Source organism: Pithys albifrons, chromosome 15 (assembly GCF_047495875.1).
Source record: "Pithys albifrons albifrons isolate INPA30051 chromosome 15, PitAlb_v1, whole genome shotgun sequence".
Taxonomy (NCBI): Eukaryota; Metazoa; Chordata; class Aves; order Passeriformes; family Thamnophilidae; genus Pithys; species Pithys albifrons.
The window spans coordinates 5,376,104-5,391,151 of record NC_092472.1 but is presented as its reverse complement, the minus strand read 5'-3'; the positions used below and the strand labels follow the sequence as shown (position 1 = coordinate 5,391,151).

Below are 15,048 nucleotides of genomic sequence, written 5' to 3'. Positions count from 1 at the left end.
GTTCACACACTGAGGTAATCCATAAAAGGAAAAAGAGCATGGGAAACTTAGTTCAAACAGATTTGGGGGAAAAAAACAGAAGAAAAGGAAAGCCTAAAATACTAAGCAGCAGTGAGGTGAAGTTCCAAACTAGCCCATTGCAGGAATGTTTTACTTCTGAACATCTGAGCTAGAAAACAGTATGCTCACAAACCCCAAGGCTTCTCTTCAGGGCAAGCAAACAGTGGGGAAAAATGTGGGCAGTGCATAAATACACAGGGAAGGAATTTGCAAGAAAAGACATAATATTTTCAAATTGCCAAGAAGCTGGAAGGAAGCTTGCCCATGATGATGATGTTTTGTGAAGGACTGAATGGGAAAGAGACATTTCTTGTATCATCATTCCTCTAAAAAGCCAGGAGGCTTAGTGATCTTTTCAACTCTGGTCTAGATGGAAGCCTTCTCTGCCAAGGTAATCCCTCCTCCCAAGGGTGGCACAAACTGAACACAGGGATGTCTCCTGTCTTTCCAAGCTCTAAATATGAAGGAGATAATGATTTTCACATGTCTTGTCTATATATACATCCAAAACAGAAATTCTGGAAGAAGGTTGGAAGGAGTGAGCCTGCAGTCCACCATGCAATAAAACTTTGTTGGTGATCTTTTTTGTAAGCTTAGTTACAGTGAAACCTGATCCAGAAAGGGTAACATTTTCCCTCTGTGCCTGTGCAAGAGATATGTTCAGTTTTTCACATTGCTATTTAATACCTGTTACGAGGAAAGGATTCCTGTTTTAAGACTATTTTAAGAGCTCTAAAGGAATTTAAAAGAACTTCTGAGAAGGTTATATTCAGCCACAACAGATTGGTTTAACTAGATATGTGGCAGCTCTTTTTTCTTAAATCATGTTGTATAAAAACACTGCAGTTTAATAAAAAGCACTGCAACTACCATGCCTGGGAAATGAATATGTCAATAGTGGAAGTTTATAAATGTCAGAGTGGTGCATTCATAAAAACTGCACTAAAATGCTCCCCTGCATCCTGTCACTGCTCAGGCCTCCTGCAGGGAGGGAGAACTGGGGGCTACCAGGACAAGAGGCATTTCGTGTGCTTGTTGTCTCCTTGTCACCATCTCTGTCCTCAGTGCTCATGGGCTTGGGTGAGTGCCTGGTGGGAGCACAGGGACCCCAGGGCACTGCCCAGAGGTCTGGAACATGACTGTGGAAAGGGAGAAAGGCAGTGAGGGCTGTGGTAACATGGGAAGGGTTTTTAGTCTCTCTGAGCACCTGTGAGAGCTGTACCAGTGAGGAAGGTGAAGGCAGCAACAGTGCTGAGATCTGCAGCAGGTCCCTCAGGAGCTTTCTGGTTTCAAGTGCTAAACAGATATCCACTGCTACCACAGAAACAAAACAGCTTTGAGAGGATGCTCCAGCCTTAGGAAACAGTTCAAGGCATTTAAGAGTGCCCTAGGGAAATGGGGGTACTTTAGTCTGTGGAGTGCTAATATATTGAACATATTGAATATATGTAAATATATTAAACAAGATGAGTCTGTTGCACCCTGTGCCCAGAAAGTTAATAGGTTCTCTCTGCCAGGTTCTGGCTGTCCTTGAGGTGAGGCAAGAGGAGGAGATCCACAGGAGATGCTGTTATCATATCAACAATGGCAATTCTCAAACACAGAACAATATAAATGTTTATGTCACACTGGTAACTTGGAACCTGCATTATATAGTCCCTTCTAGATTATGGGCAACATCTTTATCTCAATCTGGATGCAGAAGAAAGGCAAGTAAGATTGATTATTTTTTATTTACTTATATAATTCCTGTTACAGTTTCCACAAACACTTGAAATTTCTGGCTTCAGGACCTGCAGCCCATCTTTTGGTATAGGTACAAATAAGGAGCTCAATTTATGTTGGTTGAGAGTGAGATCAGGATTGAATTTTGAGACAGCTGGGACAGATTCAAGGTTATATTTGCAGAACATGAAATATTCAGAGCCAGGCAGTCCATGGCTGACTGTGTTCTGCTGACACATTTCTGGATAGAAAGCAGAAAACTGAACTAGAGTTTTGCACAGCCAAGAGGCTCCTACTGAAGAAGACAGTCACGTAAACTACTATGAACTCAAATTGCTCAGTTCCAGGCTATTGCCTCATATGCCAAGAAACAGTTAAGAAATATAGCAGTTTTCAAGAATGTGAGATTAATTTCACTCTTTTTGTGAAAGTTACGTTGCCAGTGTATCAGATAATATCAGTAACACTCAATATGCAAAATTTAAACATAGAAATTCCTCAGTGTGGCAGTGGAAATCAAAGTAACATCCGTGACATCTTAGTGTTGGCAAGTCACATTTGAATGCAATGAAACCTGGACAAGAGCAGAGCAGAAACCACCTTGCAGACTTCTTACCACTGATGGCAATATAAAAGGGAATACAGGTCAGGATGTGGCTTTTAATTCAAACCACTATTAACCATGCCCTGGTCCATGGTGTTCCAAGGATGTATTCATTAATGCACAATCTCCATGTTAATTTGAGCTACCACAAGTGCTTCCAGTACCCTTCTCATTCATCAACAAAATCTTATATTGGACTACAGCACTGGTAAAAACATTGTAAGTCCCATTCTCCCACTGTGAAGGGAGTAAAAATAATACTAGACACGAGAAAATAGCAGAATCCGGTTTTAATTCATTGTAAAATTCACTGAACATACCAACCAAGTCAACCAATTATTTTCACATAGAAATGTTGATGAGATTCTAACAAGTTTCAGTAATGACTCACCTGGGATAGATTTGAATAAGGGCCTAAAGGGGAAAAGCTCAGTATTTCCACTGCCAACTGTTTAAGCCAAGTAGTTCCACCAGTGTATTTTCTTTCCATGGAAAGAAAGTCCAGTATAAAGCAGATGAAAAGACAACTAGGAAGATGATTCTCAACTAGGATGAATTTACTTTACAATATAATCTAATTGTCTGATATTTTATGATGTTTGGAGAAAAGAATTCACTGTTTCCATCACCAGCTTTCTTTTTCCATTTTTTTTAATCTCCTCAGAGGATAATTAGCTGACAGCTGCGTAACTCAGGAACTTATTTTCATCATCCCTTCAAACTGCCTGTTGTGAGCTTGGCCTTTGCAGAAGTGCTACAGGATTATTTGATACTAATATATGCATTTGTTCCTTACACCCAGAATTAATGGGTACAAGGACAGATAAACTCTGTTCCCATTACAGAGTAATTTATTCAGTCAGGGGACAAATAAGTACAGAAATTACGGTCAGAACATATGGGAAGCACCAAAGCACAAAATCACTAAAGTCAAAGGCAACCCCCCCAGGGACCTACAAAGCCTCACTATGATGTAATTCCATGAACTCCTGATGAAAAGGGAGAGGTAAAAGGTAACTTACAGCTCAGTCACGTCTTTGGGAATTCCTTTGGGCAGCATCCTCAACCCTTTGTTGCTGCAGCGAACCACGGAGTCCACACAGGTACACTGGGAAGGACATGGAGGGGAGAGCAGGCAGCTGCTCTCATCATTACCTGCAAGACAGAGGGGCAATATGAGGAACCCACTTTTCCAACCCAAATCAAGACAAAATTGCTGACAAGGACCCAAGGAGGGGCACCCCTGAAGCCGTGGTAACCATCACAATATTTTAAAGTAGATCCAGCGCTTTGGGTCAGCCTTCATACAGGTTCTTCAGGCAACATAAACAGTTCACAAACTGAATAGTAATATTTTTAAATAATTTTTTTTTCCTAAGGAGAATTTACTTTGTAATTCTGCAAATTGTAGTCCAATCAGTTATGTGAATCCTAAATTCTCACACACAATAATGTATCAGCTGAAATGCAGAACTTGACTGTTCATTTAATGGTGACGATGAATTTAAGACCATCATTTAAGATGCCCTTAAATTCATCTAGACAGCTAATACTCACTACATAGTCTGCTTTAGGAAGACTTTTTTAAATTTCAGCTTTTAGATGTTTATTTTTTACTTCTTAAAGTCAGCCTGGCACTTGGTTTATCATCGGGACTGTAAAGCCTCATTGTTTTTGACAACGATAGCCAGGCAAACAACAAACTGCAGCAGAACACTCCCAACTGCTGGCAATCCATCTGCTCACACATAAAAATATCTACTTTCTCCAACAGCGGTTTCAAAGGTCCATAAACAGCAGATTACATCTTTTAATTGAAGAACAATAGGCTTTCTGCAGAAGAAACCAACTCTTTGAAGCTAAGAACATTAAAGCATGGATTTTCCCCAAAAGCAACAGGCTTTGCAAAACATGAGGCCCATGCCTGGTGCAGGATCACGATGTACACAAGAGGAAACACTTAGTGGCACATTCTCAGGATGACAGGCAGAGGAACCACAGGAGTGTGTGTGAGCACAGGCAGGCTGAGCTGCCCAGCACAGCCTGCTGCCCTGCTGCTTTTGCCTTTTAACTGATGCAAGGACTAATTGGGACAGAACTGTTTCTTTCTTCTCTTTGCTGGAGGCACCCACAAGCATTGAGATTAAAGAAGTCCTGAGAGAAGATAGTAGAATTATCCCCAAGTGTATGGGCAGGGAACTCTTTGCATTCAAGGGGCTGGGGAGGCACCACCAGCCTACAGAAGAGCAGGAAAGATTTGTTTTTTAGTTTTCTCCACAGCTGAGCTTAATGACTGGAAACAAAATTCAAAGTCCTTCATAAACTTGCAGAAAGAGCCTGTTTTTTCAGCATATTTAATTTTCCCCTGTGTTCTGTGTTTCACACCCTGCCACCACCTACCTTCCACTCCCCACGGCTCTGAGTGACTGAATGACAGAGAAATCTCCCAAGTGTGGAATGACATTTTGTACACCAGGAATTTTTTTTTTCTCCCAAATGTGGAATGTCCTTTTGTGGACCAGGATTTGCTTTTTTTTCCTCCCAAACTAAGAGTGAATTATTCTTTAATGACTAAACTTGGGTCCCTTGAGCTCTGAGTTCAAATACCTGGGCCTGTTGCCAGATTGCTTGACTAGGACAGGAATTAATTTTTACTCCAAGTAGGAAACTTCTATCACTCCTGTGGTCTCTTCAGAGGTATGACTAACTGCAGCTCCAGACTATCTGGTCTTAACATGCTACAACTCAAGTTAGCAGTGCAGCCAAAAGGATATTTTCCCCATACTATTTTCTCTAAAACCTGCTTGATCAGAAGACAAAAAACTACCTAGAGAATGAAATGATATTTTCTTTTAACCTGTGTGGACCCAACAAAGTATTAGGCATCACTGGGTCATTTAAAATAATATCTAAAAGTGTTCTTTCTATTTCCCACTTACTGGTGAGCCTGAGCAGCTTCAAAACTAAAAGACTTTCCAAGAAAGCACCAATCCCACTGGCCTCAGTGTTAACTAAGTGGGAGTGGGAGGAAGGCCCAGGAATATATCAAGATTAGACAAAGCAGAGCATTTGTCTATAATAACTTCATTCTCATATTTAGGTGTAGATGGTATGAATTCAGCAACTGGAAATCAAGAATAAAAACAAGCTCCTGACAGAGAACAATGACCTTCATCTCTAGGTGGCTGTCTTGCTCATCACTAAATGAAATGTTTGCCTGCAGTGCTGCTCCATAGGCAAGGACATTCTCACAGAGCTGCCAACACCATCACAAGTGCCAAATCGAGCTGGATTTCCTTACCATCACAGGTGAAGTCCTGGACATCTACATCTTGGATTGGAATATCCTTTAGGAAAAAGGGTTTCAAGCAGCGTGGATTTCCACTGACAATTCTCTTCTTCCTCAACCATTTTCCCAGCCAGGCCAAATGGCAGTTACAATTAAAGGAGTTAGCCAGCAAATTACTGAAAGACAAGACGTGATTGTGTTACACAGGAACATACAGAAATACTGAAATAACCACAGAAAGAGGAGGGGTCCAAGTCCAAGCTCTTCCCTGCCATCTGTTTCTGTGAGATCCCTCCTCCAGCCTTCAGATCAGGGAAGTTCTATGCAGACTTTATACTAGGACTTGGATTGTAATTAAAATATATAGAGATATGTGTATGTATATATATATTTATAAACCAAGTACTTACTGTTACAATTGTTATTTAGACATACAGCACTACCAGGGCTGGATTTATGGTGGATTTCAATCCAAGCTCCAGCTCACACTCAAGTCCAAACTCAACTCACAAACTGCACCCATGTGTCCATGACTTCAATGTGATTTCTCTGGTCAATGCCATGGAAAGGTTTCTCTGTGCTGTTCCTTAGCACAGCCCTGCATGCACCAGTCCCTGCCCCAGGACACACACACTTTCCTCTCCCCTCTGCTGCAGCCCATATAAACCAGTGCCAGCTGGGAGCACTGAATTTGGGTTTCCTACTGGAACAGCAAGGCTAACCCTCTGTATATACACAACATGGAGCAGCACTGTCATCTTGAGCCACTACTTACGGAGCTTTCTAAGGTCAGGATCCCTGTAGTAGAAAGCATCTGCTCCCCTGCCTTGTGAACTTTGTGAGGCAAGCTTCAAAGCTGGCAACAGCTCCTGAAATGTCTTTCCTACACAGCTAAAGCCTACCTGTGGAATTGTGGTGGAAGTGACCATTTGCTGGGGTGGAAATGACCAAAGCAATCATTTGGCAGCCTCTGTGAGATGAGTGGATCCTCACTGGTGGCTCAGCAGCTCTCTTACAACTAAATTTGGGATGAAGGCAAGAGGCTGATCCCCTTGGTAAAAGGAGGAAGCTGACTATGCTGTGTACAGGGCCAGAGAGCTGGGGGTGTTTAGCCTGGAGAAGAGGAGGCTCAGAGGTGACCTCATCACTGTCTGGAACTACCTGAAGGGAAGTTCCAGCCAGGTGGGGGTTGGTCTCTTCTCCCAGGCACTCAGCAATAGGACAAGGGGGCACGATGGGCTCAAGCTCTGCCAGGGGAAATTGAAGTTGGAGAGCAGAAAGAAATTCTTTGCAGAGAGAGTAATCAGGCATTGGAATGGGCTGCCCAGAGAGGGGGTGGATTCCCCATCCCTGGAGATTTTTCAGTGCAGATTGGACGTGGCACTGAGTGCCATGATCTGGTAAATGGACTGGACTTGGACCAAGGGTTGGACTCAATGATCTCTGAGGTCTTTTCCAACCCAATCAATTCTATGATTCTATGAAATAGCCTCAGTCTGAGCTTTGAAAAATGAGCTGTCAGAGCCTGTGTATGTAAAATGAAGTATCTAAACTAACACTGATGGAATTTTCACATCACATGTGAATATGCCCAAGAGTCATTATTTTGGCATCACAGAAAGAAAGATGATAAAGCATTTTCTTTAAATCATAGCATATCTTTAAGAAAAAAAATTAAGGCCAAAGAAACAGGCACTTCAAATGCAGGTGTAGTAGCTGAAGACTTGTAAGTCTTCACTCACAACATACTTTTCACAAACCTAAACATGTAGTCAAAAATCACATTAGGATTTCAGCCAAGCAATTCCTTCAGAAAACAATAGTGCTGAAGACAAAACCATATGGCACAATTGAGGTGTGGCAGCAAGCAAACAAACCCAAACCAACTCCTACATTCTATAGGTTCTAGGCCAACATCACAGAGCCACAATATCATTTACAGCTGTTCTCAGCACTGCAGAGCAGCCTATTTCAATCACTGCTGGCCTGGAGCTCTGGGCTGCAATCACATGTGGATCTAGCACAGGCTGTTTGAACATTGTGGAGAAGGAGAACTGGGGGGAGCAGAAAACTCTGCATAATGTTCAATAATAACAATACTCAACCTGCTGCACACTGAGTAGGATTCAAACTTGCTGCTGGGAGGTGAGAAAACGACCATGTTCCCCGGGAGCTTTCAGAGAGAAGGTGCAGAAAAGCCCTGAAAGCACTACTGTAGTTCTGGCTGCTTTCCTTCCAAAGTGTTTTCCATTCCCGTTAATCCATAATGGGACCACATGCAGGATGCCTTGTGTGTTTGCCACGCTGATACACTTTGGCATGAACAGAGTGCTTAAAGCAAATGTCTGAGCCACCAATGCTGAGGGAGCCAAGGCTTCAAAGGCCATTTGTTCCACTGATGGAGGAGAGGGAGATCATAATCACAGACCCACTTCCGTGACACGAATCCTTAGAATGAAATAAGCCACAATTGGAAACAAACAGCAGGGGTGGGTAATAAGTTTTCTGGAAAAGCAGCGGCTTGGAGTGTAAAGAACATTTTGCACATCTAGAGAGGATCTTACTGAGATGTATCAAAAACTTTCAGAAACATCCCATCACTTAATCAACAAAATGTTCCAAAAATAGTAATTATCCCTGTCTAGAGAGGAGAGATTGCTTTGACTTAATGTGCTACTGCTCACTAGCTGAGCATCTGTAACTATCCACAAACCCTCACCTTCCTCTTGGCAAGCACAGGTTAACATGTGACCTAAAATTTATAAAACCCTTAGGTTAGAATTTGGATTATGCTCTTCTTAGGAAGTAAGAAAGAAATAGGTTGTTACATATAAAATTAATAAATAAACAAATTTACCATTCTGAAATTTAAATAACTCTGGGGAAAAAAGGACAAATTTATCTTGTCAGCAATTGCATACATCCTCCTGCTACTGCAGCAACATCTAAATTTTATCCTTTGCCAACTGCAGAACAGTCTTTTTTTTTCATTTAATGCAGTATGAATTTCACACATGTCCCTACATAAATGGTCTTTCCATGGCAAGGCTATGATGCAACTTTGGATAACAATGTAAGATCAAGGCTCTCTTTAAAGTATCACATGAGAAAAGAGATTCCCTACCTGACTTGAAATGGAATTAAAGGTCTGGAAACACTAATTATGTGCAAAAGCTTTACTGTAGAATTCAGCTATTCAAGAGGAGTTCTCAAATCACTGACAGGAATGTTGGGCAGATAAATTGATGTAAAAATTCATCATTAATAATCACTGTTCCTACTCATAAGGATTTAACCACTCAAACAGAAACATAGCAATCAAACTTCTAGCAGAGATGTTGCATTAACATTAAATTCAGAAGTGTTTACTCAAGGACACAGACATATTTTTAAAATCAAGGGGAAATAGAAGTCCTGAGGAATGAAATATGCATATCCTACTACAAGTGTCTCTTCAATATTGCAAAGAAGACATAGAATATTAACTATTTAAATGGATTCTAGTGACCTGTTAGAAAAACATGCTGAAACACATCTGGATGTTTTTGAAATTAGGTTGGAAATATATTCTGGAATTCAGGTTAAGTTTATACTAGAATAGTGGCATGTCATTCTGATGAACCAATTCTAGCATTATTAGAATAGTAATCCATGAAAAAGCAGTTCTGCTTGCAAATATGTCCACTTGAATGTGCAAGGACTGAAAGACATGACAGAACTCTCTGTATGAACAAGTGCAAGCACACTTCAAATTAAGATGCTATAGTACCTAGTTTGACTAATAAAAATAAAAACCTGTTGTTTTTTTCACCAGTAACTTACAAAATAGATGCTCTTCCCCTACTGAAAACCATTAGTCAGGGTGTTACTGTCAGAGCTGTCCATGTTTTGAGAATATCAATGAGGCTGAGTCAGAGAGAGTAAGAACAAAAGGAGCAATATTTTTTAGTGCTGTGAACATGCCAATATAAAAATGGAAAATGAACTCTGCATGAATTTTTGGCTCACATTAATAGATGTAAAAATAAGTCATTCCAATACCTGCTTAACTCCCAGAGTGTGGGCTGCACAGGAAAAGCAGTCATACTATCTAACTTCAGCAGTGTTGTCATCTAATATATCCACCTACAACAGAGAACTGCTGGGAAATGAACACAGCTGAATTTTGCATTTATATCTGAAAAATCACTACAGCCTTAAAACAATGTCTCAAGAAGTCAAAAGCACAACTTCTTTGTCTGTAGATCAAACACAGAATGAAAAAGTGTCAAAGAACAATCTTTTTCATAAAGACACAGCTAGGAACTGACAGGATTACCAGTCAGGGCCAAAGCAATGCATTGTAATTAGCAGCAGCTTTAATTGCTCTTGCTAGAAAGTGCATAATCTTTTTGCACAGCTGAAAGAATAAGAAAATGAGCTATTAAAAAACATGACAAGGTTGCATTCTATGCAAACAAGGGACTTTATAGACTGATTCAAAGTCCCAAGTACAATGGGAACTGTGAAAGGAAGCAGAGAGACTACAAGGAGCAGGCAGTGCCTGCAGCACAGTGAGAACAGGCTTTCAGCAAGCACCACTTGCCTTGACCACTGACTTTAAAACAGTCAATAAAAACAATCTGGTTGTGTTTCTCTTTTTGTCCATCCAATTCAAGGAGACTTTTGGGGCTGCAGAATGTAAATGGATGAAAAGTCTGTGTCCCTTATGCTGCATGGAGCTAATGCCAAAATAACAACTGATTTTCTGGTGAAAAGTTGTAACAACAAAATGAAAGTGTGATCAACAAAGCAGCTGAGATTCAACACTTCTTTCTTTCCCCAAACATGATGGAGAATGCTTTTCAAACCTGAAATGCAATAGCACCAAGGGTTTATTTTGACTGGACAATTAGACAGTATTTTCAGGACAGACAAATTCCATTAACAGCAACACCAGGGTCCCCACTCACAGCTGGAAACAAAGGGCAGACTTTCTCTCCGTATTTATCAGTCTGTACTTTATTAAAATGGACACACTACAAAAAGCATTTAAAACTATGTAAGAAACACAGAAAATACTTCAAAGAAGGATTGGGAAGTGTAAGAGAATTAACAGAAAGTTAAGGTTGGGATTTTCAGATTCACATTCAGCAAGACCTGGGTATTTTGTCTTTTTCAGTTGTTCTGAAAATCCAGACATTAGCTAGTAGATTTCTTTAGCTAATCTAACTGAAACCCAAGAAAGCTGTTCTGACAAAATCAAACTCTAGTGAAACTAAAGCAGCTTCAGGGAGCTGAAGTGTATGACAAGCTACATCCTCCTGGATCTGCACAGGTTGTTTTGTGTGAATTTCTCCTGCACGTTGCACTGGGCTGTGACACAGCAAACCCCACAGCCACCCTGCCTGAGGCTGCCAACCTCCAAGTGTTTCCAGCCACTCCACCTGCAGCAATTCAATGTTTTCCTAAATCACACCTTGTATCCTCCAAACCTGTGATTACAGCAGGATGGAGTTCTCTTTCCCTAAATGAAGTTTTCAGTGTAAACTAGTGTTGTCTTTTCAAAAGGAAAGCACAGAGTAACAGCATCATGACATGTTCATACCATAAAAATATAACTTACATTGTAGACAAAGAGACTAAAGTGCTGAAGGCTCCAGGGGTGATAGTGCTGATGTGATTGTCATACAGGGACAGGAGCCTCACGGAGCTCAGGCCAGCAAAGGTGTCGTTGTTTATACAGCTGATAGAGTTGCTCCTCAGCATCCTGCAAGGATTAAAACAAGGAGTTAAGAACTGCTGGGAGGGAGTATAATTTCAGGATAGGAGGTCCTTTACCAAGGGCATCAACAGGTGCTTTGGAAAGTACTCAGTTTTTATTGATTGCTGAAGTAATACACAGCTAGAGGAGGGCTGGACTCGTGTAAACACGGTCTCATGACTTTAAAACACATCTCTGCCACACTACATTAGAGGCTGATGGGAGCTCCACATCTGAAAGCAGTATGTAATTACAATTATGAGTAGTGATAAACTTGAAATAAAAATTAAAGGCTCCATTTAGTTAATATCTGAGAATAAGTCAAGATGTATTTCAGAAATCAATTGAGAAAAAACTACTAGAAGTGTGGGACAATAACAATACTAGTTGCATTACTTCTGCTACTATCATGGATGGTTCTTGTAATCCACACTGCAAAAGCATGGAAGGAAACAGCATCCTCAGCAGAAATTAAGGAATAGCTTTAGAAAGATTTCCAGACATAGCACAAGCTCTGAAATGTCATTATCATCATTAATTGAAAAGATGAAAAACAGTAATCATCCTATAAAATGATTTTTGCCCAGTGCTTGTACCAGATGAATCAGTGCTGTGTTTTGGAAGATACATCTCTTGGAGTTGTTATGGTAACAATGAACTCGACGATAAAGCCCAATTAATCTGACAGACTACAGGATCTCGTTCCACTCCACTGCAAAAAAGGCTCCTGTGTATTTGTTACACTGTGTGCCAATCAATAGCTGGGTCTGTAAACACCACTGCACTGTTGTGATGTTCCTACTTAGCTGAAAAATTATTCACTTATTAAAGCACACCATCAAGAATGCACAAAATACAAGCAGCTCATGCTGCTGTTCCAGTGAATTGGTCCTCCAAGCTGAGGAGGGTTAAACTCCTCGATATCATATTCATGCAGCCAACAAGGAAAATTCAGACTCCCTGAGGAGTTTGGATTTAAATCTCAGATTGGTATCAGCCAGTTGGGCATTTAAATGATACATCAATAGATACCTGAAAAGCACCAAAGAGTGATTAAACATGGCTGGGAAGAAATTCAGTGTCATCATGACTGAGGGCTGAACATTATGTTGCTGTTGCATTACTGCTCTCTGTGTACATTCACCATCAGAGACACTGCAGTCTCACCAATTTGGGGATTGCAACTGGAGTGAAACTGTGCCAGGAAAGACTCCCAGAGGGCACAGAGACACACACCCTGCACATGGAGAACTAAGCTGTCTGAAAGCCAGGTCAAGGCCACAAGCTCTAAAATGGAGAAGGTGGTAAATGAGGCCCTCACTGGCAGCAGGAAGCATTTCCCCAGCTCTGTAGGTAACACATCAGGCACCAGAACTGCAAGATGGGAAGGCCAAATCTGGACACTGAAAAGTGATTTATTACATTTCAGGAACACACAGTCTTTTAAAAACCGGACCATGACCCTGACGAATGTGGCCCCTTTGCAAAAGATTCCTATTCTAATGCTGAAAGAAAGTCAATTAATGGATGGCAATATATGGCCCTCAAGCCAAACCCTTTGGTTTCATATCATGGCTCACCATGCACTGTGTGCCCTTCCTGAAAGAAAACTTATACTCACAGATCCTCCTATCATGCTGTGTATATTTAGACTGCTTTATCAGCTGGGGGAAATGTAGGTCAGGTCAGCAGGATAGCTTGAATGTTAAGTATCTTTTTATTAAAAAATGCTGAATTTTGTTTAAGAGCATTGCCACAGGCTGCTTTACAGTCTAAAAATTAATTTAATATCTATGGGCAGTATTTTCAAATCCCTTAGTAAAGTGCATACATTAAACTAAAGAACAGATGGCTGTAACAACAAAAAAATGTTAAAGGAACAGCAAAAGAAAAGTTCCATATTTGTCATTACAGACCAAAGTCCTTGAAATGAAACCTGAATTTCTTTTTACACTTGAGTGAGAACAGAAGTAATTGTGCCATACCTTACAACATAAGAAGTGTTTGTGGCTAATGAATACCTTGCAGATTTTAATTGCATTTTGATTCCTAGAGTCTATTCACTGACAGCCCTCACCTAGTCAAGTGTTTTCTTTGTAGAGCAGGGCAGACTGTGCAAGAAAGGCTCTTTTCACTTTAGAGTGAGTGCCCACTGCCTTTGTCAGCAGGACCTGTGACAGCCTGGTTATGGCTGTGCTAAAGTCACTCAGCTGGTTGGGTGGCAGCAGTGACTTGAGTTCCCAACCAACTGATTTCCTAGTTTGTAGGACATGAAATATCTTTTAGGCTCCTCGCCCACTAAAGGAGACTAAGGATTCCAATTTGGAGAGAGGAGGAGTGGGAGGATGGACTAGCAGATAGCAAACATGTTCCCACGTGCCTTCCCTACACAGGAAATAACAAAATAACAGAAGGATTAGATGATTAGAAGTGCACAAATTTGGCACACAACAGGTTCACCATCATGTTACTCCTGAAATTCTTGAAAATCTGTTTATTTTACAGAAATAGCAGATGAATCTCAAATCTGCCCAGGACCAGAAATACGTTGAAGACTTCATGACTGTGCTACAAGACCCAGTGGTAGCACTTGCTGTCTAGTAACAGATACTGTAGCAGGAATTGCAGAACTTGAGCCCTCCCTCTCCACTTAGAGAAGAACAAAGACAGGACTTGGCACTTACAATGTCTTCAGCCCCGTGAGGCCTCTGAACATCCGTCCATGCACTGATTCCAGCTGATTCTCTGTCAGGATCAGTTCCTGCACTCCTGAAGCTCCATCAAAAGTGCCTTCTCGGATCTCCTTGATCTTATTGTTGCTGAGATTTCTGGAAGGACAACCAGTCACAATGAGAAAATTAGTCATGTTTTATTCCAAACATACATCATCACACTGGAAGGAGGAGTATAGGAAGGACTTGTACCTTTTAGTGGTTATCTAAAGAGACATTCACTCAGCAAGGAGAGCATCCAGAAGTTCAAAAGTACATCAAACCCACAATTACACCAGATACATAAAAAAATTTAAATTAATGGCATTACCAGGTTTTAACACGTCATGTGGTTCTTTATGATGCTTGTCTCAGGGACCCTTGGGACATTTCTAACATCTGATTCATGACCATGAAGTTATGGGCAATACTTGGGATTGTGTTCTCATCTGGCAAGAATCAGTTAATGTTGCTACCATTGAAATGCTGTCACACATTGAAGGATGGACCACTTTTATTTGGTGTATCTGATACAAATTCTAATCTCTGCACTCCTGAACTCCCAGGCACTTCAATCTAACACTGCCAATCAAAATGAAAGGAGTGTCACTTAATTGTCAGTTCACAGCCACTGCAATATACAGCATTATTTTCTGAGTATTTACTCTGCCCATACTGTCTCAAGATGTTTGCTTATAGATAAACACTGGAAAACTTTGATCCACAAAGTCAAATGAAGTTCTGCTAAAATGCAAAATTAATGTTTTGAATATTTCATATTTGTGAAAACCCCAGTGAACAGGCAATTTCTGACTGATAGAAGTGTGCCATTAGAGATGCATAAAAATAAATGGCTTTTAATTATTTAAAACTTTGGGCCTCAGTCCTTCAAGTGTATCTCATGATGTCCTGCATA

The 15,048-nt window shown here is 40.7% G+C and overlaps 1 protein-coding gene across 2 annotated transcripts in view; it reads right to left on the bottom strand.

Annotated features, from left to right (window-relative positions):
* The window catches only part of SLIT3 (slit guidance ligand 3), a 495,956-nt gene that overhangs the window by 95,387 nt on the left and 385,521 nt on the right, over positions 1-15,048 (bottom strand). For both annotated transcript variants that reach the window (XM_071569998.1, XM_071569999.1), the window contains 4 exons: positions 14,106-14,249; positions 11,284-11,427; positions 5,691-5,854; positions 3,412-3,544 (listed from right to left, as the gene is read on the bottom strand). In XM_071569998.1, coding sequence (XP_071426099.1) covers positions 3,412-3,544; positions 5,691-5,854; positions 11,284-11,427; positions 14,106-14,249 — 585 coding nt within the window. The remainder of the gene's footprint in view (positions 1-3,411; positions 3,545-5,690; positions 5,855-11,283; positions 11,428-14,105; positions 14,250-15,048) is intronic.